Source organism: Anguilla rostrata, chromosome 6, assembly GCF_018555375.3.
Source record: "Anguilla rostrata isolate EN2019 chromosome 6, ASM1855537v3, whole genome shotgun sequence".
In the NCBI taxonomy this organism is placed as follows: Eukaryota; Metazoa; Chordata; class Actinopteri; order Anguilliformes; family Anguillidae; genus Anguilla; species Anguilla rostrata.
Window position 1 is genome coordinate 29,340,443 of NC_057938.1, and position 21,913 is coordinate 29,362,355.

The following is a 21,913-nucleotide window of genomic DNA, read 5'->3' on the forward strand; positions in this document are numbered from 1 at the left end:
CATATTGAAAGATGAAGTATGGAAGAGCAATTTCCACTATAGTTTTGATTTTGTTCGTTTTTTGGCTACATTCCAAAGAATGTTGAAGTTTAGTTTTTTCTGTGTTGACAACACGGCAAAAAGACTGGTCATGCCTATTTCAAATGGCATTTACAGGCCATAGGATAGGAATGGAGACAAAATGAAAATAGCTATTGAGAGCTAAGAGATTACAGATTTGAATAGAACAAGTTTGTATTGTTAAGATTTTTTAAATAAATATTTATTTATCAACAAATCATGAAGTCGGCTTATTTGGAACACCCATGGGCTTAAAGGGTACGTTAGGTATTAAGCCCATGCCAGACTTTTGACATATTTTGACAAATTAAACAATAAAAACATTAGAAATTGGTATAAATGAATTATTGACACTTCAAATGAGAGATTAGACTTTCATTTTAACTAAAATGTTCTCACTTAAATTGGGGCAGTATATATTAAAAATATAAAAGCGGATTTGGTGGGCTTAATAGGGACGTTTACCCTACAGCGTGGTGGTAGTTAGTCCAGGTATAGTCTGAAGAGATGAGTCTTCAGGCCACGGCGGAAGATGGGTAGTGAGGGGGAGGTTCGGAGAGGGACAGGGAGTTCGTTCCACCACTGGGGAGCTAGGGTGGAGAAGCTCTGTGATCCCTTTGGTCGGGTGGGAGGGGCTACAAGGCGCTCTGCTGCCGCAGAGCGGAGTGGTTGAGCAGGCACATAGGATCGAATCATGTCCTGCAGGTAGATGGGGGCTGTCCTGTTGGCTGCAGTGTAGGCAAGGGTCAGGGCTTTGAACCGGATCCTGGCAGCGACTGGTAGCCAGTGGAGTGATCGCAGGAGAGGAGTGACGTGGGAGAATTTGGGAAGGTTGTAGATGAGTTGGACAGCGGCATTCTGAATCATCTGTAGTGGCTGTATGGCACAAGCTGGCAGGCTTGCAAGGAGAGAGTTGCAGTAATCAAGGCGAGAGGTCACCATAGCCTGGACGAGCAGCTGGGTAGAGTGCGTCGTCAGGTATGGTCGAATTCTTCTGATGTTGTACAGAAGGAATCTGCAGGACCGTGATGTTGCCTTGATGTGCTCCTTGAGGTCCAGTTGGTCATCCAGGACCACCCCCAAGCTCTTGGCAGAGTGAGAAACAGTCACTATGGTGCCGTCAACCGTGATTGAGAGCTCACGTAGTAAGGAGGTCTTGCATGGGAAGAAGAGCAGCTCAGTTTTGTTGAGGCTGAGCTTCAGGTGGTGGCTGGCCATCCAGGTGGAGATGTCAGCCAGGCAGGAATATATCTTATCATCGACCTGTGTGGCCGAGGGCGGGATAGAAAAGAAGAGTTGCGTGTCATCTGCATAACAATGATAGGAGAAGCCATGTGAATTAATAACTGAACCAAGAGATTTGGTGTATAAGGAGAACAGCAGAGGACCCAGTACAGATCCCTGCGGCACTCCCGTAATAAGGGGATGAGAAGCAGAGGCAGACCCCTTCCAGGTGACCTGGTAGGTCCTATCTGCAAGATAGGAAGCGAACCAAGACAGGGGAGTCCCAGCAATGCCCATCTCAGCCAAGGTGGAGAGGAGTATTTTATAGTTGACCGTGTCGAAAGCTGCAGACAGGTCAAGAAGGATCAGGACAGAAGAGAGGCGTGAGGCTCTTGCAGTGGCAAGTGCCTCCGTCACAGCCAGGTGAGCAGTCTCTGTTGAGTGCCCAGATCGGAAGCCAGACTGGTGAGGGTCTAGCAGGTTGTTCTGATGGAGAAAAGAGGTTAATTGTTTAAGAACTGCTCGTTCAAGGGTTTTGGACAGAAAGGGTAGAAGGGATACGGGTCGATAATTTGCTACATCGGAGGGGTCTAAGTTGGGTTTTTTGAGTAGTGGGGTAACACGAGCCATCTTAAAAACAGAGGGAACATGACCAGAGGAGAGAGAGGAATTAACAATGGAAGACAGATAGGGAAGGAGCTCACTGGAGATAGATTGGAGACCTTTAGATGGGATGGGGTCAAGTGGACAGGTGGTTGCGCGATGAGAGGTGATGAGTTGTAATACATCGGAGTCCCCCAGCATTTCAAAGGAGGTCAGTGTGGCTGTGGGGTTGTCCTGGGGGGTTGGGGGGCTCACTGGATGGGTGAAGGAGTTCCGGATTGTAGCCACCTTTCCTTCAAAGGCGGCCAGAAAGTCATCTGCGGAGAGGGAAGAGGGAGGTGGGGGTGGAGGAGGAATGAGGAGGGAAGAGAAGGTGGAGAATAGTTTACGTGGATTAGAGACACATGCGCTGATCTTGGACTGGAAAAAAGAGGCTTTTGCAGATGTGAGGGCAGATGTAAAAGTCGCCAGCAGGGTATGGTATGCGGTCAGGTCATCAGAGGATCGGGATTTTCTCCACTTCCTCTCTGCAGCCCGCAGTGATGTTCTGCTGGAGCGTAGTGACTCGGTCAGCCATGGGCAGGGGGGTGAGGAGCGTGCTGGTTTGGAGACAAGAGGACAAAGTGAGTCGAGGGACTGAGAGAGGCAGGAGTTGAGGGTGGAGGTGGCAAGGTCAACTGGCAGGTTAGAGAAAGATGCAGGAGGGGGAAGTGTAGACAGAGCAGTGGAGACGAGGGAGGATTGTGACAGAGTAGGGAGATTTCTCCTGAAAGTTACTGTGGGTGAGCTATTGGATGAATTGAGGGGGAGTAAATAGGAGAGGGAGAAACAAAGAAAGAAGTGGTCCGAGACATGGAGGGGAGTCACTGCAAGTTGGAGAATGGAGCAGCCTCTGGTGAATACAAGGTCTAGTTGGTTACCAGCCTTGTGTGTGGGGGGGGAGGAGGACAGGGATAGTGCGAAAGACTGGAGGAGTGAGGCAACCCTGGACAGTTGGGAGGTTTCTGGTGGGAGGTTGAAGTCTCCCAGTAGAATAGCAGGAGTGCCATCCTCAGGGAGGGAGCTCAGGAGAGTGTCCAGCTCGTCCAGAAATGAGCCGAGTGGACTTGGAGGGCGGTACAGAACAATAATATGAAATTTTGAGGGATGAGTTACAGTAATCGCATGAAATTCAAAGGAGGAGAAAGTAGGGTTAGGACTGGGGAGGACACAGAACTTCCAGGACAAGGAAATGAGGAGACCGGTACCCCCGCCTCGGCCAGAGGCCCTGGGGGTGTGCGAGAAGGAGTATCCCGCAGACAGTGCAGCTGGGGTGGCGGTGTTATCGGGAGTGATCCAGGTTTCCGTGAGAGCCAGGAAGTCAAGAGACTTCGTCTTGGCAAAGGCAGTAATGAAGTCAGCTTTCTGGACGGCTGACTGGCAGTTCCATAATCCACCTGTGACAGTGAATTCCTGAGGTGTGGATAAGGGTGGGTAGATCAAGTTAGTTAAATTACGCCTGCGGTGAACAGACCATTTGGGGCGAGGCAGCGCGCACAAGGGAATGGGGTTTAAAAACATGATAAACTGACGACGAGGCTGCCTATGGCAGCCTCTGCTGGAGCTATAAATACGGGGTGACAATTACGTGCTTGCATTAGCTTCAACTGTTCTTTTAAAAAAAGATCTGTTTAAAAATAAATAAAATTGCAAATAAGACAATACTGCAAGGACCATGATAATTGTCTTTTGAAAAGACATGACCTGGCAGTCAAATTACATTTAGGCTAAATGTGGTTTGCTCTGCCATGCTTTAACGAGGGTGGCAAGGGCATTAAGCAACACAGGGCCTGCAGGGTCAGCGTTTGCTTTTAAGCCAGCTATTTAATTTCCTCATTATTGAGGGAGCTAAACGGCCACTTCCCCACGCTGAAATTTGACTCACTCAATTCTGGGACAACACTTGTACAAGATGGCGACTCTTGTGAATGCACAAAATTAATGTTGGTGTGTAGGCAGTTAGAGTTAGAGTGTTTAGGAGGCGAATTGGGACTGGGCAACAGAGTTAATGTATGTAATGCTGCCAATACTATGCCAAGCTACCTAGTGTGTCAGCTCCTTAAAGGCAAGCTTGACACTAGGCTGCCTAGTATGTCAGCTCTGTTAAGGCCAGCTTGAAACTTGACTCGAGGCTACCTGGTCCGTCGGCTCCGTAAAGGCGAGCTTGACACTTGATGCTAGGCTACCTAGTGTGTCAGCTCCATTAAGGTCAATTTGACATTTGACGCTAGTACCGGAGTGGACACACTAGTTAGCTTAGCCTCAAGTGTCAAGCTGGCCCTATGGAGTTGACACACAAGGTAGCTTAGCATCAAGTGTCTAGCTGACCTTAACCCTGTCTTCTCTGTTTCTCTTTCCATGGGGCTCCCACCCCTACCTCGCCCTGAGTCCAAAGACCACTCTAGCCTGTTTGCTTGACCTGAATCCACTGGATTGCTCCAGTCCTGTCCTTTGCTTCATGGTCACGGACTGCTTCAGCCATGTTCCTCCCCTGCCCATGCCTTGATGCTGTCTGGAGCTCCAGGTCCCTCATCCGGCTCCTCAGAACTGCACTATTCTAACTATACCATGTGGTCTTCTGCTATTCCCGTTAGCTTTCACCTCAGCTGTAATGTGTTCAACCCATTTTATTTGCTGTCTACTACTTTACACCAGGCTGGCCAGTGGAGGATGGGCTCCCCCTCTATAGTCGGATTCCTCTCGAGATTTCTTCCCATTGGGGAGTTTTTTCTTCCCGCCATTTGAGGGTTTTCTCCCCACTGGGAGTTTTTTACATTATGTACCTGCTATTTGGGGGTTCAGGCCTGTTGTTTGATCTGCTTGCTTTTTGCTCTGTCTCTTGCCTTGCTACACTGTAAAGTGTCTTTGTGACAGTTTTCTTTAAAAAGCGATATACAAATAAAATTGAATTGAATACTGTTAAGGTCAGCTTGACATTTGACGCGAAGCTACCGAATGTGTCAGCTCCATTACGGCCAGCTTGACACTTGATCCTAAGCTACCTAGTGTGTCAGCTCCGCTTGAGGAGGAGGCCTATGTATTTCATGATGGAACCTTAGTAAGCTAATTGATGGAGCTGAGTTTGTTATTGTTAAAGTGGTATCAGCACATCAGTTATAACATGGGTTAGGGTGCCTTTAAATTAAAATGATAGGAATTCAGGCCTGTAATTTCATTATTTTTTTATACTTGCACCCATTTTTCCCATGTTTAACCATTTTTTAACCATGTTGACTGGTAATGATAATGGTCACATCTTTTTTGAGCTTTGGTCACCCTGAAAATTTTGACACTAAATGTGTCAAAGAGAAATTAATAAATATATAGATACATTTTGAATTATATAAAATAAATTGTTAAATAGGCCTACTTTATTTCGAAATAATTGACTATCCTTTTCACAATGACATGGTCATATTTAATTTAATAATATGTTGTATTTTCAAATGTTTTTTTGTTTTTTTTCATTTCATAATGACACTTTTCTGGATGACTTATTTCCAAAGCTTGACTTGACAAAATGGTTAAGACCTTCTGTCAATCAACACGAGTGGGGCTAGACCTACTCAGTGATTAGGTGATCTTTTGTAATTGATTATTATCTTGTTCAAAGAGTAGGGCCTGGAGCATGGAGTCTGTTGTCGCCTGTTAAAACTAAGCAACCAAAACTGAACTTCATTTTTGAAGTTCACTTCCTGGTTTTGTTGAGAGATGTTGTTTACTACTGCCAGTGCGATTGGCTCCAGTACAATGTTTCAGCCACCCAGTGTTACAGTTTCAATGTAAGTCAATGGTAACAATACTGTCAAAATACGAAGTAAATCATTTTTTTCTACTGCAGTCGCAATAGGTGTTTTTCTTTCATCTAATGTATCGCCATGTGCAGATTTAAGTTATTGTGTTATTTAGACAAGACCATAATATTTTGTGGGCAAATCAGGGACAGTTTGCGTTACTGCCAAGTCACTGTATCCCACTCACTTAATGGATACCGGACTTCATGCCTATATAAGCATCTTGCTTTTCCTTACTGCGCATTCTGGCTCCAAACTGCATTTCCCAGGCTTCAAAACACTTTTCACCAAACGCATGGAGAGTTGTTGGGTGGTGTCACAGTGACTTTGTCCATATTTTGTTCTACAGTCTGGTTAAAACTGGCTTTCTAGCTTGTGTTAGTGTTTCAAGAGACAGCCATGAAGACTAAGGAACCCGGAACTGCAAGTGGACTAACTAGTGGCATTAGCCCTGCTAGCTTGCTAGCTATGTAGCAAGCAATAGGTTCTTAATTGGAGGTGTTCTTAACAAGCTAATGCCAGCTGAATAATGAATAAAAAGTTAAGCGAATGTTTGAGTGCCGGATGAAAATAATGACACTGTCATTTGCAAGTAGCTAGCTAGTTAAAACTAGCTTCCTGTAGTTTCTATTAGTGTTCAAGGAGGCAGCCAGGAAGACAGCTCATCAATCCTGCTGGCCAAGAACTATGAGTAGCATGGCTAGAGGCATTGGCCTCGCTAACTGGCTATCTACGAACCTCTACTAAAATTTTAATTTGGTTTCTTTTCAGCCAATCAGACATGGACTTGGTTTTGTGTTTTGGATCATTGTCTTGCTGCATAACCCAATTACGCTTCAGCTCATGAAAAGATAACTGGAAATTCTCCTTAAGAATTTTCTGGTACGGAGAAGAATTCATGGTTCCTTCAATAATGGCAAGTCGTCCAGATCCTGAGGTGGCAAAGCTTTCCCACACCATCACACTAACACCACCAAGTTTGACTGTTGATATGATGTTTTTCCTGTGAAATGCTGAATTTGATTTATGCTTTACATAATGGGACCCATGTCATCCATAAAATGTTCCAACTTTTGACTCATATGTCCATAGAACATTATCCCAAAAGACTTGGGGATCATCCAGGTGATTTTTTTACAAATGTGAGATGAACTTGTTGTTTCTCTTGATCAGCAGTGGTTTCTGCCTTTCTACTCATGAATACCGTTTTTGCTCAGCCCCTTTCTTATTATGAAATCATGAACACTGAACGTAGCTAAGGCTAGAGAGGCCTGCTGTTCTTTGGATGTTCTTCTGGGATCTTTTGTGGCTTCCTGGATGAGTTGTCGCTGTGCCCTAGGGGAAATTTTGGCAGGCCGGTCACTTTTGGGAAGATTCACCATTGTTCCAAGTGCCCTCCATTTGGAGATAATGGCTCCCACTGTGGTTTGGTGGAGTCCCAGAGCTAGATCTCTTCTGGAATTTCTTTTGATTTGTGGCATATTGTGCTTGTAGAATCTTTGTGGTAGCTATTTCACTCTCATGGTCAGGTTCAGTATGAGTGAGGTTTAGATTCAACAGGGCTGGCCGCAATCAAGCCTGGCTTGTTCAATCAAATCAGCTGAATATATTTATCAATTTAATTTGCTTAATTGGTTGAGTAACTAAGGGGATAATTACATATTCATATGGGTGATATGGGTGTTTGACAACTTTTCTCATTAAATAAGTGAAATTTAAAAAAGTTTTGTGTTTACTCATTCAACTTTTTTTCTAATATTATGTTTAACTAAACCCTTCCGAAACCCTTCATCTTGACAAATATTCAATAATAAAGGAAATCAGGGAAGGGCAAATACTTTTTCCAAAGCTTTCAAATACGTTTCTGTGCAGGGAGCAGTTAGGAAAAAAGTAATATCTATAGCTGCGGGGCTTACTGTACTTCATTTTTTAATTTTTTTATTTGAACAGCACATTTAACAGAGAACTGTCACAAAGACACTTTACAGAGTAGCAATGCAAGAGACAGAACAAAAAGAGAAAACCGAGCGAACACCAGGCCTCAACCCCCAAATAGCAAGTACATATGGTAAAAAACTGTGTGAGTAAGGAGAGAACCCTCAAACGGTGGTGAGAAAAAAACCCGACTGAGGGAGCCCATCCTCCACTGGCCAGCCTGGTGTAGAGTAGCAGACAGCAAATAAAATGGGTTAAGCAGGTTATAGCTGAGGTGAAAGCTAACAGGAATAATAGAAGACCAAATGGTATTGTTTGGAATAGTGCAGTTTAGAGGAGCTGGATAATGGATCTGGAGATCCAGACAGCATCAAGGCATATAGATAGGTTTGCAGAATGTTTAAGACAAGAGGTCCCAATAGCATATGGCCAATGGCACCCATTAGGTGTCTTGCTAAAGGATGCTTCGACTTAAAACTCTGGTTGCCAGACAACCACTCTACCTCCTGAGCTAATGCCCCTATGAAAAAGTCTGGAAATAAAAAGTATATTCAGAAATAAGTCAGTTGGAAAAATGCCATTATGAAATGAAAAAAGCAAATTGAAAGTACATCATTATGAAGTTAAGTATGATCATGTTATTGTGAACTGGCAGTCATGATGTGTAAATTATTAGGCTATATGATTTCAAAATAAAAAATTCTAAATTATTTATTTATTTATTAATATAATGTTATACTTATTTTATTTTGACTCATTTAGTCCTCCATACAAGAACCACTCCACTCTGCTTTGCAGTGCAGTCTAGTGCAACCTGGCCCCATTAGGTTAACTTACCTCAAAATTCTAAGTGAAAATGACCCTTGATGAATAGCAAAAGTTCCAGTTTAGAATGGAATAGATATTTGTTTATTTACTTACTTACTTTCTTATTTGCTTATTTATTTATTTAAGCTGGTAGAATATTTTTTTACTTTTACTTGCCTAGCAAGAAGGAAGAGTCAAAAGATCTCGAGGAGGCGTGGGGATATATTTTGTGGTTCATCTCTGTTGTTGCTTGACCACTGTTGAAGATGCTAAGCATTCTGAGTATAGGGTTGTTGTGCAAATAGTCGAAGCGTTTAAGCCAAATAAGAACGAATGAAATGTCTATGTCATCGCATTTTTGTAATTTCCTAACTTTAACTTATTATTTCTGTCATTGACTCCAGCTAGGTCTTCTGCCTTTGACTTCAGCAGTGTCAAGCTGTCATGGTTCTGTATTTTCTGTGTCTGTTTTTCCTTTTTGGGCCGCCAGATGGCGGCACTGCAGTTTTGTGTTTCTGTTAGTTCTCCCTCATTGGTTTCCCCTTTGTTTAATTGTATTATTGTTTTCAATCATTGTTTCTGTTTGTGCCTCGTTATCCCATTCCCCTCTGATTTGATTGTGAATTGTGCCCTCCTGTGTCTTGTTAGTTTTGTGTCTATTTAAGTTCTTTGCTTCCCTGACTCGGGTGCCGGTTCCTTGTGTTTGTGCCACTGTGTTTCCACCTGTGTGTTTTTGCTTGTGTATCTGCTCGTATGTATCTGCCCGTGTTCTGCCCTGCGTGTTCATTTGGATTTTGAGAAGTTTTTCTTTTTCCTGTTCTGAAGATTTTTGTGTTTTTTTGAGAGTTGCCCTATGTGGCCTTTTGTTTGTTATTTGAATTTTTGAAGTAAAGTCTTTGTTTGAATTTTGCTTGTGACGCCCCCTGAGTGTTTTCCCTCTCTGCATTTGGGTCCATTTCCCCGAAAATCATGACACAAGCATGATAAATGTTAGTGGCTTAATTTTGCACCAACTGCTGGGAGTGAAAAAAATAATGCACAGTTTGTTCCATTGTTGCCATTATTCAGTTAACCTCTTAGCACACAGCCCCTAGTGGTCGGCACGCCGGCGTGCCGAAATTGCTGACCTCGGACATTCAGTGCTACTGCAACCAAAGTATGAGTTAAAAACAGAAACGCTTTGTTTTAGTTTCATTAGTACATGATACACGACAACTATGCCGAATATGGAGTTTCGAAGCATCACCATTGTCGCTCTGGTCGTTTATTTAACAAGCACCCCCTTCCTGCAGTCTCATCTGCAACTACACCCCCCACCCATGACATAATGGACAATATTGTCTATCTGGGCATTCATAAAAATATTCTTTCACCACTCAAAAATTGTATTCTGTCATAGCAACAAGATAAACCCGAGAATATCCCTGAGATATGCCAATACAGCAGTGAAAACGCTGCCTACTGAATAACGAAATAAACGAGACAAACTGAATAACGAAATAAACGAGACAAAGTTTTAAAAAATGATATCATGTCATTTTACAGTCAATATCTTGGAGTAAATATTGAATAAATATACAACCTTAGCATTATTATTACGCATAGAGATTTCCCTTTTGAGACTGAGTGGTCATATATTGTCTTGCACAATCTATTTGTGAAATATATGCGCATTTGTGACGCCTGGGTACCTTCCAAAATATCTGTGCGTAATACCACACGTGTTGTTTATGGCGTTGTCGCCCTTTTTAAGCACAGTCTGGCTCAATTGACAATTCATTTATTCAGTAGGTGAGAGTATAAGCTTTCTAACCATGTATGACATGACCATTTTGCTTTTGGAATAGCGTTTTTTAGGTCAGCGTATTCAAAAGTTTTTCATCATCGCATTCATTTACGCATTCACTCTGTGGCAGCAGTAAAAGACACTGCACCTGACGAAACCTTGGCAACGATTTTTCATAATTTCTTGGAAAATACTATTATTATTGAGAACTTCTGGACATACTATGTAAGTATTACTGCTCAAAATATTTCAGTTATATATGTTATTTTTTAAATTGAGTGTCTTTAATTAGGTTAGTGGTATTTTATAATGAGGATATTTCACACTACTGTAAGCGTTCGTTGGTAGTTTATTAGTCTTTGTGATGAATGTAACATACATTACATTACATTACAGGCATTTGGCAGACGCTCTTATCCAGAGCGACGTACAACAAAGTGTATAACCATAACCAGAAACAAGTGTGTCGAAAACCCTAGAGAGAAGTACTGTTCCAAGTGCAGGGAACAACCGCATAGTTCAGCTTGGACCCTGTATGTTAAACTGATTAATACTAACGAGAACAGCAACAACGCAGTCTATGCAAAAATACAAGCAGTAGTTAGTTAATGCGCTCGTCTTAAGTCACCTACGAAACAGCTACCTAGTTACAACCCTGAGCTTACAGTTAATTTAGAGATTACAAGGAGGTAGGGAGGGATGAGGAGAAGTGCACCCTGAAGAGGTGAGTCTTCAGTTGTCGCTTGAAGTGGGTCAGTGTCTCAGCTGTTCTGACCTCCACGGGGAGGTAATTCCACCATCGTGGGGCCAGAACAGACAGGAGACGTGTTCGGGAAGCGCAGGTGCGAACAGGGGAAGGTGCCAGGCGTCCTGAGGTCGCGGAACGGAGGGGTCTGGCTGGCATGTAAGGTTTCAAGATCTTGTGGAGGTATGCTGGGGCTGATCCCTTGACTGCCTGATATGCTAGGACCAATGTTACATTTGATGCGAGCCATAACAGGCAGCCAGTGGAGGGTAGTGAACAGGGGAGTGATGTGGGAGTGTCTGGGGAGGTTGAAGACCAGACGAGCTGCAGCATTCTGAATGAGTTGCAGGGGTCTGATGGCAGATGCCAGTAGTCCAGCCAGAAGAGAGCTGCAGTAGTCCAGGCGGGATAGTACCATTGCTTGGACCAGGAGCTGGGTTGAGTATGTGGTGAGAAAGGGGCGGATTCTCCGGATGTTATACAGGAAAAATCTGCACGCCCAGCTTACCGCTGTGATGTTCTTGTAGAGGGACAACCTGTTGTCCATCACCACTCCGAGATTCTTGGCACAGGGTGATAATGTCACTAAGGTGTCCCTTAGGGAAATGGAAAAATCAAGGAGGGGAGAGGTTAGGGCAGGAATAAAGATTAGCTCCGTCTTTCCCGGGTTGAGCTTCAGGTGGTGATTGTCCATCCAGCTCTGGATGTCCCTCAGGCAAGCGGAGATGCGGGTAGGGACCTGCATGTCCGATGGGGAGAAGGAGAGAAAGAGTTGTGTGTCGTCGGCATAACAGTGATAGGACAAACCATGGGCAGAGATTATAGGGCCAAGGGATCTGGTGTATAAGGAGAAGAGAAGGGGACCGAGGACTGAGCCATGGGGAACTCCGGTGGTGAGGGGACGGGGTGGTGATACCTTACCAGCCCAGGCAACCTGGAAGGAACGATCGGAGAGGTAGGACTCAATCCAGTCAAGGACTGCCGAAGATCCCTGTTGCTGCCAGAGAGGACAGGAGGATGGAGTGTTCCACAGTGTCGAATGCAGCGGAGAGGTCTAGAAGAATCAGGACAGAGGAGAGGGAGGCTGCTCGTGCGGCATGGAGTGACTCACTGACCGAGAGGAGTGCAGTCTCTGTCGAGTGGCCAGACCTGAAGCCGAACTGGTGGGATGACATGAGAGTTGGAACATTGCCAAAACATGGTGGACGGTTGAAAATAGTTTTCATGTCATCCCATCCCCATACAAGAAAGCATACGAGAGTACAGAATATAGAAATACATAAAAGAGTTAATTATTACACATTTAGGTACTGTACCGCATTGTGTGACAATATATTTGCATTATTTTTTAATCTGATATCAATATTTAATCTTAAACATTCATAAGGGGGCTCATTTATGTGCTTTATAATGGACAAAAAGCATTTTATTCATTTTGGATATGTTTCTGGTAGTGTTGCACGGTATGCCGAAACTTCGGTACTTTTTCGGAATTTTCCGATGTTCGGTACTTTTAGGTCAAATGTAAAAGCCAGGAAAATGTGTCTCCCGCATTACTGATTGAGAGAGTAGCATGTTCCTGCAGTAGCGGAGGCTGCAGGTTCAGGACCGCATTTCTAGGGCACTACTAGTTTTTTGTGACCTCAATAATAATTGTATTTTCCAAGAAATTATGAAAAACCGTTGACAACGTTTCGTTAGGTGCAGCGTCTTTTACTGCTACAGAGTATGCGTAAGTGAATGCGATGATGAGGAAAATTTTGGTAGCGCTGACCTATAAAACGCTATTCCAAAAGCAAAAATAGACATGTTATACATCGTTAGAAAGCTTACTTTCACCTACTGAATAAATTAATTGTCAATCAAGCCAGACCGTATTAAAAAGGGTGACAACGCCGTAATTAACACGTGTGGTATTACGCACAGCTATTTTGTAAGGTACCCAGGCATCACAAATGCGCGTATATTTCACAAACGGATTGTCCAAGATGATATATGACCACTCAGTCTCAAAAGCGACATCTCTAGGCATAAAACCAATAGTAAGGTTGTATATTTATTCAATATTTAGTCACAGATATTGACTGTAGAATGACATGGTATCATTTTGTAAAATGTTTTAAAATTGTTTATTTCGTTATTCAGTGAGCAGGGTTTTCACTGCTGTATTGGCATATCTTAGGGCTATTGTCGGGTTTATCTTGTTGCTATGACGGAATACGATTTTTGAGTGGTGAAATAATATTTTTTATGAATGCCCAGATAGACAATATTGTCCATTATGTCATGGGTGGGGTCTAAAATGAGCGCCACACACGGCCGCGTTTTTTTGTAACAGATGCAGCAGTGAAGTCCCGTCTCATCACCTGCACAAAACACACCCAGGCACGAAAGCTAGGATCGTTCCTTTTCCTGTTAGGAAAATTGTGTACTCAATGTCCTGACAGGCTGGAGTTTGTGCAACCTGCAAGAACACAATAATTTACCATACACGGTGAAATGCAATATAAAACAACTGAAAACAGACCAACTCACTATATCATGACCACTCAGACTCACTACCACCCATTACTGCACATTGGGCTAAGGCAGAGCCAGTGAGCCACTCCCTTCTGTTACGTAATATGACACGATGTTGAAAAAAAAAAAGAAGGCGTTTTTAGGAGCTTTGCGCAAAACGGCCACTAGTTCCTCTGAATGTGCCCTTATGTCTTGTAAAAATGATTAAATCCTGCATTAACTTTTCAAATGGTCATTTTCAGAAGGTTAAGTATACATATCGTAAAAAGATTTAACCTGCAAGATGCTCTTTAAGGTAATTTCAGTATCGTTAGGTAGCAAGTATCGAATCAGTATAGTATCGTTTAAGTTTCAAGTATCGAGTATTGTGATACTAAACCTGGTATCGGTATCGAAGTAAAAAAATTTGTAACGTGACAACACTAGTTTCTGGACCCTTACCTATTTTAGACCACTGTACTGACAGAAAGCTTGTAATTCCCACTTTAAAATGATGCAACAGTGAGTTTCTTCTGTCAAACAGTTGTTTTGTAGTGAATACATGATTATGTTGTGATTTACAACAATGCATAATTTAGACATTTTGGATAGATTTGGAGACATTGGGTACACTGCTTACTTTTTGATTCATAGATCTTTAGTAGTTCTGCGTATCCACCCTTCGATTTGACGCACTTGTGGTCAAGGAGTTTCTAATCCAGGACATGTATTGTTTAACCTGCTGTATATTTGCAATCTCAGTATTTCATTGCAAACTAAAAAAGAGCAAATTGATTTTAGATTTTTTGCCTAGACAATTGCATTTGTGGCACTTTAGTTTATATTCATAATTTAGGAAGAAACAATCTAAGTTAGTATTGTAAATGTTACAAATGTCTTGCTTCATTTAAGCCATTTTTCAAGTCTCTGTGATGCTCAAATCTGGAGTTATAAAGCTTTAAAATGGGCAAGGATTGGTCAGATTTGGCATGTGCGCTAAGGGCTAATATGCAGGTTTGGATTCGCGGAATTGAAAGCTCCTAGTGTATGGCTATTCTGTGCACACGTGTTGTATATGCATAGTTGTTTCTAATAGCACTCTTTTTGTTTTCAGCTAAGCCAGAGTTGATGTCTGAAGTGGGAATAATCCTGGCAGATGTTGGTGACCTGGCTTCCCTGGCTACCATGTGCAAACAAGGAGTGGTTGTCCTGAACTGTGTAGGACCAGTAAGTGTACAAAGTGTATGGCCTGCCCCCTGAGTTGCTGATATTTAGCATTGTCACAGTGCTTGTAACCCTGCACTATTGCATTCTGACAAACTCATTCTGACAGATTACTTTTAACAATGAGAACTCCAGACCATTTTCATGTCAGGCAGTATGTTCAGAACACACAGTCCAACCCACTTAAAATAATGGCTTCCTTCATGTATGATTTTATTCTAACCAGTGATATACTTGTAGAAACGGAGTGCATTTAAATAAATGGAATGAGTGAATTTGTGTTGGGAAAATATTAAGTATAGGTATGATTTATTAACGTGATGTCAGCGAGCAAAGCTGTGCTTGCTTTTAACATCAACTTAAACATAATAAAGTATAGTACAGTAGAACTATACTACTGATGTAATTTATTTTAGGAATGTTTCTAATGCAGGAACCGCAAGGTGATGCTGCATCTGAACTTCCTTAAATTTATGGGCCACACATCCACTGTTCACTCAACTGAAATATGAAAGAATCACATTTCAACCTCAGTTGGTAAAGGCATACTGTGCAAGATTTTTTAAAACCTTTTTTTCCTTGAAAATATAAAATAACTATGCTCAGCTGTATGTATAATGTACTAGCAATCTGTCGTTGTGGACATTTGCTGAATCAATGCTCCTCTGCCTGCATTTCTTTTATGCAGTGTTAATTTTGGCACAAATTTAAATTTTAGTTTTAGTTTTTGTATTTTCATGGAATTTTAATTTCATTTTTGTTATATTTTTTTCATTTACTTTAGTCAGTGAAACTTTTTGTATTTTATAGTAAATTAGCATTATTTGAACTACATATTAACTTTACACAACATTTGTGCAGTTTTTCCTGCATTGAAATGTCTATTCAAGCTACCTAATTTGCTTTTAGGAGAAATTGCGGAAGAAAACCCATGTAAAATGATTAGAAATGCAGGCCAAATGAACGTAAAAAGGCATTTAGGCGACGTATCAGAATGAATGTAAAAATAACGGTGATGCGCTGACAAAAAATAAAAATAAAAAAATGGAGAGGTGGCTTAATGGTTTTAAACACTCCGCGCTATGATGGCATTATAAATAGAAGTGGGTGATTGACGAGCGTTTTTATGTTTTTATGCATGGTAGGTTAAATGCATTTACAGGATATAGCATTTTTTCAAAGATGGTATTTCTCGATATAACTGTGGGTCAGGCACTCTTCACGGTAAAAAGAAATTTTAGGATAGCGCTTCCGAATTGCTTGTGTCGAAAGTGCTGCGACGGAAACAGCAATAGATTTACCCACTAGCCACATCTGTCAAAAATGTAAACAAGTAATCCAGTTTTCATGGTCGGGAAAAATTTTATGACAACGTTAGCCAGCGAAGCTAGTTAGTTGACGTTACATAAAGATACCTCGAATTAACTAACGTTAGTATCTAACGTGGCTTGGTAGCTGAACAAAGTTAGGCTGTGTTCACACGTAACGTCTTTTTCTGATGAAAACCGCTGGTCAAAGCGTTGTTTCATATATTAAAATAAAAACGCTGTTCCAAAATATAGCTGAGAGCGCCTAAGCCCTCTGAAAACCGAGGGAAAACTCTGGAAATGGTCTGAATTTTTTGGGACAATTTTTGTGATTGATACTGTATTTCAGGTTTTGAAAGTTTTGCTGCTTTCAGGTTTATGGTGCAGCCTTAGACATGCTAAATTAACTACAGTAAAATCAGCTTAATTGCATAAAAGAATGAAACGGACAGTGCCAATAAATGTGCGTGCAATTCAGGCATGTGAATTTCAGCAGAAACGGCTATCTACATTTTCGCGGTTTCGTCTTTAACCCCTTTGCGGAAGCCTCCTAATGGCCAGGACAGCGGCATCCTGAGATTGTTCAACTCAGGCATTCAGTGCTTCTGCAATAAAACTATGAATGGAATAACAATAAACTCTGTGTTCTAGCTTTATTAGTAGGCGATACACGACACCTATGCCAAATATGAAGTTTCTAAGAGCCATCATTGTCACATAGGTCATCCACTGAACCCTTTTTTCCCCACTTAAAACCCAGGCCTTTTTGTAGGAATCCCCCCTGCTTGAAATAAAGAGCACATTTGTACCAAAAGAGAAAATACCCTGACCCCTTTGGGATCCTGTTTCTCACTCTGTAAACATACAGGACATTTATTCTGGAAACAAAAAAGAAATACAAAAATCTTTTTATATTTTCTTTATTCTATAGTAATTATATTATATTTATTTAGCATATGTGTTTTATGTATTTCTGATACCAGGCGCAACCAGATTTCTGGATGTATACAACACCAGGATAAAAGTTTGGAGTGGATTGAACAAATCAGTAAAATTTGACATGCGTTTTCTCAAAGGTGGGCCCAAATCTTCCAAAAACCTCTCCAAACACCACCAAAGCTCTCCAAATTAGAATAATATATATATCTTTTTTCCAGCCATATTCCACTTCCAGAAGATAATTCCATTGAGGGCGATACCCTCCGGAACCCCACAAAGCAAATATTCTTCATTTACACATTCTCGCTTTTTGACTAAGTCCTGTATTTCAGTCAAATACTGTCCTTTTGGAGAGCTTATGTGTACAAAATGTGTTCATATTGGTTAGTTATCTCACAAACTAAATTCAGTTAGCAAGGTAAAACCAAGTAATTTCACTGTTTCTGAGTCATCTGATCTGCAATCAGCTGCCATACTTCTGTAAATCAGGCATGTCAACCGTAAATGACCTGATCACAACAGCGAGCTCACGAGGAAAATGACAAAAATATATAATCAAATCATGAACAAGTCTTTTTGCCGATAAACAAACAAAATTTCAGTAGTAAATCAGTAGTATAGCGAAGCCATAGTTTCAGCTAGAAGGATGCCATAAGCTATGTTCGAAAGCTATGTAAATAATCTTGTATGGTTCCTGTAATGTATTTGGGGTTTCCAAGCAGGGGCAAAAGTCACAATGGGTAGTTCTTTGAGAATGTTGATTTTTTCAGGTGGTAGCATGCTTCACTGGAACGTACAATTCCGATAATTTTTTCACTGCTTGTAAGGTAAGAAGTTGCTTTTTTACTTTTTGGTACTTTTTGCATTTGATATTCTATTTATATTCATAGAAATGTTTTCAAATGCTGCTGAAAACGCATCTCAATGGAAATAATGCAGAATGCATAGTGACACTTTCTTGCCTGTATGTAAAGAGCAGATTGATTGATTAGGGCCCTGAGGGGGATTTCTAGCAATATCAATACCATCACTCTAGTATTAATGGTTTTGTCAACCTGGGGTGTCAATTTCAGCCCTACTTTGGGGAAGGGGACTGCCTTGTTATTTCTTTTGTTATCTTTAGTGGTTTTACCGATCGAGACTGGGTTTTTTGCATCAAAGTGCGAAGAGTCTAAGCTTTACAGCAGTGTAGGTGTTACAGCAGTGCACCATGAATTAGTGACTGATAAAAGCAATAATTTAAGGGAATTATATTTTTCGCCAGCCAGCTACCTTCAGGAACTCATTAGGTTAATCAGCACTCGTTCCCTGCAGTCTCATCTGCAACTACACCCCCCAAGGATGACACACTGGACAATAGCGTCTATATGAGTTTATATAAGTATTCTTTCACAAACAAAAATTTGTATTCCATCATAGCAACAAGATAAAACCAACAATAGCCCCAAGGTATGCCGGTACTGTGGTGAAAAACACTGCTGCTCACTGAATAGCGAAATAAACAAAAGTAATTTTTGTGGAATCATACCATTTCATTTTACTATTAATAGCTGCTACTAAATATGGTATAAATATACAATCTGACCAAAATGTCAGTTTCAAGATTGAATGGTCATTTATTGAACAATCCGTTTGAGAAATAAACATGCAAATAGAAGCGGGGTAGGTATTTACAATGGACCCAAAACCCCATTCACTATTTGCACTGGTGTAACTCTGTTCAGTTCATTCTGATTTGATTGCTGACACTTATTGTGTGGAGGACAGTCCAAGCTTTCCAATGGTATATAGCATGTTTCATTAGGATTTTATTACAAAGAGAGAGAGTGCCATGTACCTGTGCAAGTGGGTGCTTCAGCACAGCATTGCGCCTTCAACTGTAACATTACGCAGTAATATACAAGCACTCGTTGAGAATAACTTTTTTTCCCTTCAGTTTTTGGAAGATTTTACTCATTTTGTCAACTCATTTGCATGGTTCAGCAAATTCTCTGGGTAGTGGGTCAAAAGAGGAGACAGCATGAAGTTTGCTAGCATTTATTCAAACATGTAGCCTACATATTACTGCTTGTAACATTTCAATTATGTACGTTTTCTCATATTTTTCATATTGTTATATTCGCATTGGTCATAAGAGTGAACTAGCCTTTGTTAATAATGCTCAGCCCATTTATACTGGGGGTTAATTTATACTAACAGCCCTGTCTGTTAATATGGAATGGAAATGGCATTAAAAATTCTCATTCAGATTTACTGTGTGCTGATATTTGGTACATGGGTGTAAAATTTGCCTTAGATTCATCGTAAATAGTAACATTTGTAAAACTGCTGTCCCATCCCCATGCAACGAAAGAGTACATACTGTAGTAGAGTACAGAAAAACATGTATGATGAGGTATGTGTACCACTGTGTTACAATATTTTTGCATTATTTTTCAATGTGATATTAATGTTCCATTTTAAACCATTATAAAGGGTCAGTTTTATATGCTTTATAATGGACAAAAGTATTTCGTATTTCATTCATTTTTGGAGAGGTTTTAGGCTTTCGGACCCCTAGATTACTTGGACCCCTACACTGATGAAAATAAATTCTCAGTTGAAAAGTATGAAAAAGTGAGATTCATGAGTCAAAACAGTTGATTTGTAGTGAAATACAGGGCTTGACATTAACATCTTGGGCCACTAGTTCTTTGAACAAGTGTCTCTGATCATTTACTAGTCCGACAGCTGAACTAACTTGTCTGAATTGAAGATGTTGTCCTATTAAAAAAACACTTTACAGATCTTTGACAATTATTGCAATTTAATGTATACAACAATACAAACAAAATACTAAATCACATGACAGACTGGCTAAATGGAGTCACTCTAACCCATTAAAAGAAGGAATTAGTTGCATTCAACTATGGTATTCAGGGTTTCCCCCAGAAAAGTTGTTATGCCCGGTGGCAAGTATCTTTTGACAGGGCCCAGCGGCCCGGCACGGCCCGGTGGCCAAGTGTCTTTTTTGATGGGGGCCCGGCGCGGGCCAGCGACAGACTGATGGCAGCATTAAGGTAGGGCCCTATAGTTTCTGTGATAACAGAATCAAGGACGGAATCGCGGAATTGAGAATTTAAAACACAGATTCCATAGGGCCCTACATTAAGTCAGTGCTAAAAGCTGACTGGAGATTTCAAAATATGACTACGTAATGTGAATGTTGTTATAAATAAGTCATTTATTCAACACACATTTAAAAAAATCAACAACTATTTACAGCATAGCAGAGTCTTACAAAGAATCTGACAACAATGTACAGTCTTGGAATGCTGTGGTTTCAACAACAACAATTAACAATTTATTTAAAGAAATTAGCTTTAAATAAATAATATCGAAGTTTTTGCACTCTGCAAAAAACTTGAAAAAAGTCCTGATTGGCTACTGATTCTTACAGCCTTGGAATGCTGGGCACATTTCAACAACAACAAAATAAATTAAATTAAAGTGAATAATATCAAGGTTTTTGCACTCTACAAAAAATGTGTATTCAAGTCCTGATTGGCTACTGAATCTTACAACAAGCCTTGGAATAATGGGCACATTTAAACATTTAAAAAACTGTCTAAGGTTTTTTGGCTTTTACTGTAGGCTACCTTTCCTCCTTAACATTATCCCTAAATGTATCTGTGTTACTGACTGTTTGGCTAGCTAACTAAGTTAGCTACATGACCATGTTGTCATAAAATTTTTCCCAACCGTGAGAACTGCCTGACTTGTTTACATTTTGGACAGATGTGGCTTCTCAGTAAATCTATCGTTGTTTCCATTGCAGCACTTTAGGCACAAGCAATATAGACAAAATCCTGAAATTTCTTCTTATCGTGAAGAGTGCCTGACCCTTAACCGTAGCGTTTTTTCCCCAAATATGGTATTTCTAGATATAGCCTAATTTTGCCGCTGTGTTAACACATTTCTCCGGTTGCCGGTCAGGCACTCTTCACCGTAAGAAGAAATAAGATTTTTTCAATATTACTTGTGTCGAAAGTGCTGCGATGGAAACAACGATTGATTTACTCTGTAGCCACATCTGTTCAAAATGTAAACAAGTCAGGCAGTTTTCACGGTCGGGAAAAATTTTATGACAACGTAAGCTTGTAATAGTTGGAAGCGTTGAACGTCACTCTACGCACAATGAGGATAAAGAACACTGATCTCAGACCTGCTGTTTTCCTATGCATTCACGTTTTAACCAACAGATGTCGCTGGTGAGCTTTTCAACCGAGCCGCCACACTGTAACTGTAGTTTAAAAAACATCTTAAAAAAACATTTTTAAAAAAAGAAAAAATTCCCCGATGCTCAGGCCCGGCGGAGGGTCAACTTAGGCCTAGCGGGCCGCCGGGCTTGCAATACACTGGCGGAAACCCTGGAAACCTTGTCTCCCTTCAACAAACCCATTTTGATCCAACTCTATAATACGTGGGAGAACAGACTCTAATCTACGTGCTAACACCTTGCAAAGAATTTTCATGTCCAAGTTTAAAAGTGAAACTGGACGAAAAGATTGACACTTATGGGCTGGTTTGTTTGGTTTTAAAAGTAAAGTGATCATGGCTCCTCTCAATGCAGGAGGGAGTGATTCCTGGAACATTTCCATAATTGGAGTTAGAAGTTTACTCTTAGCCCTCTGGGGTTGGGAGCTCCGCCGGCGGAGCTCGACAAGATGAAATTAACTTTCATTTCTATTTGGATGATTAACTTCACGAGCTGTTATCATACAGATGCAACAAAAACATTTACAGAAACCTTAGAATCGCGACTTTCCAGTGCGCCCATTGGCAAATAATATGAATTGTTTTAAATGTTTTAAATTTGATTAATTAGACCATGTATGCTTTGTTAATCCTTACTCATTACTATGTGAATTTCGCTCAGAAGGAAGTCCACCCAAATCGCATTCCCATGTTA

At 40.9% G+C, this 21,913-nt stretch overlaps 1 protein-coding gene across 3 annotated transcripts in view; it reads left to right on the top strand.

Moving 5' to 3' along the window:
• LOC135257879 (saccharopine dehydrogenase-like oxidoreductase) overlaps nt 1-21,913 on the top strand; it is a 385,462-nt gene that overhangs the window by 323,362 nt on the left and 40,187 nt on the right. For all 3 annotated transcript variants that reach the window (XM_064341105.1, XM_064341104.1, XM_064341103.1), the window contains exon 2: nt 14,607-14,719. In XM_064341105.1, the coding sequence (XP_064197175.1) occupies nt 14,607-14,719 (113 nt within the window). The remainder of the gene's footprint in view (nt 1-14,606; nt 14,720-21,913) is intronic.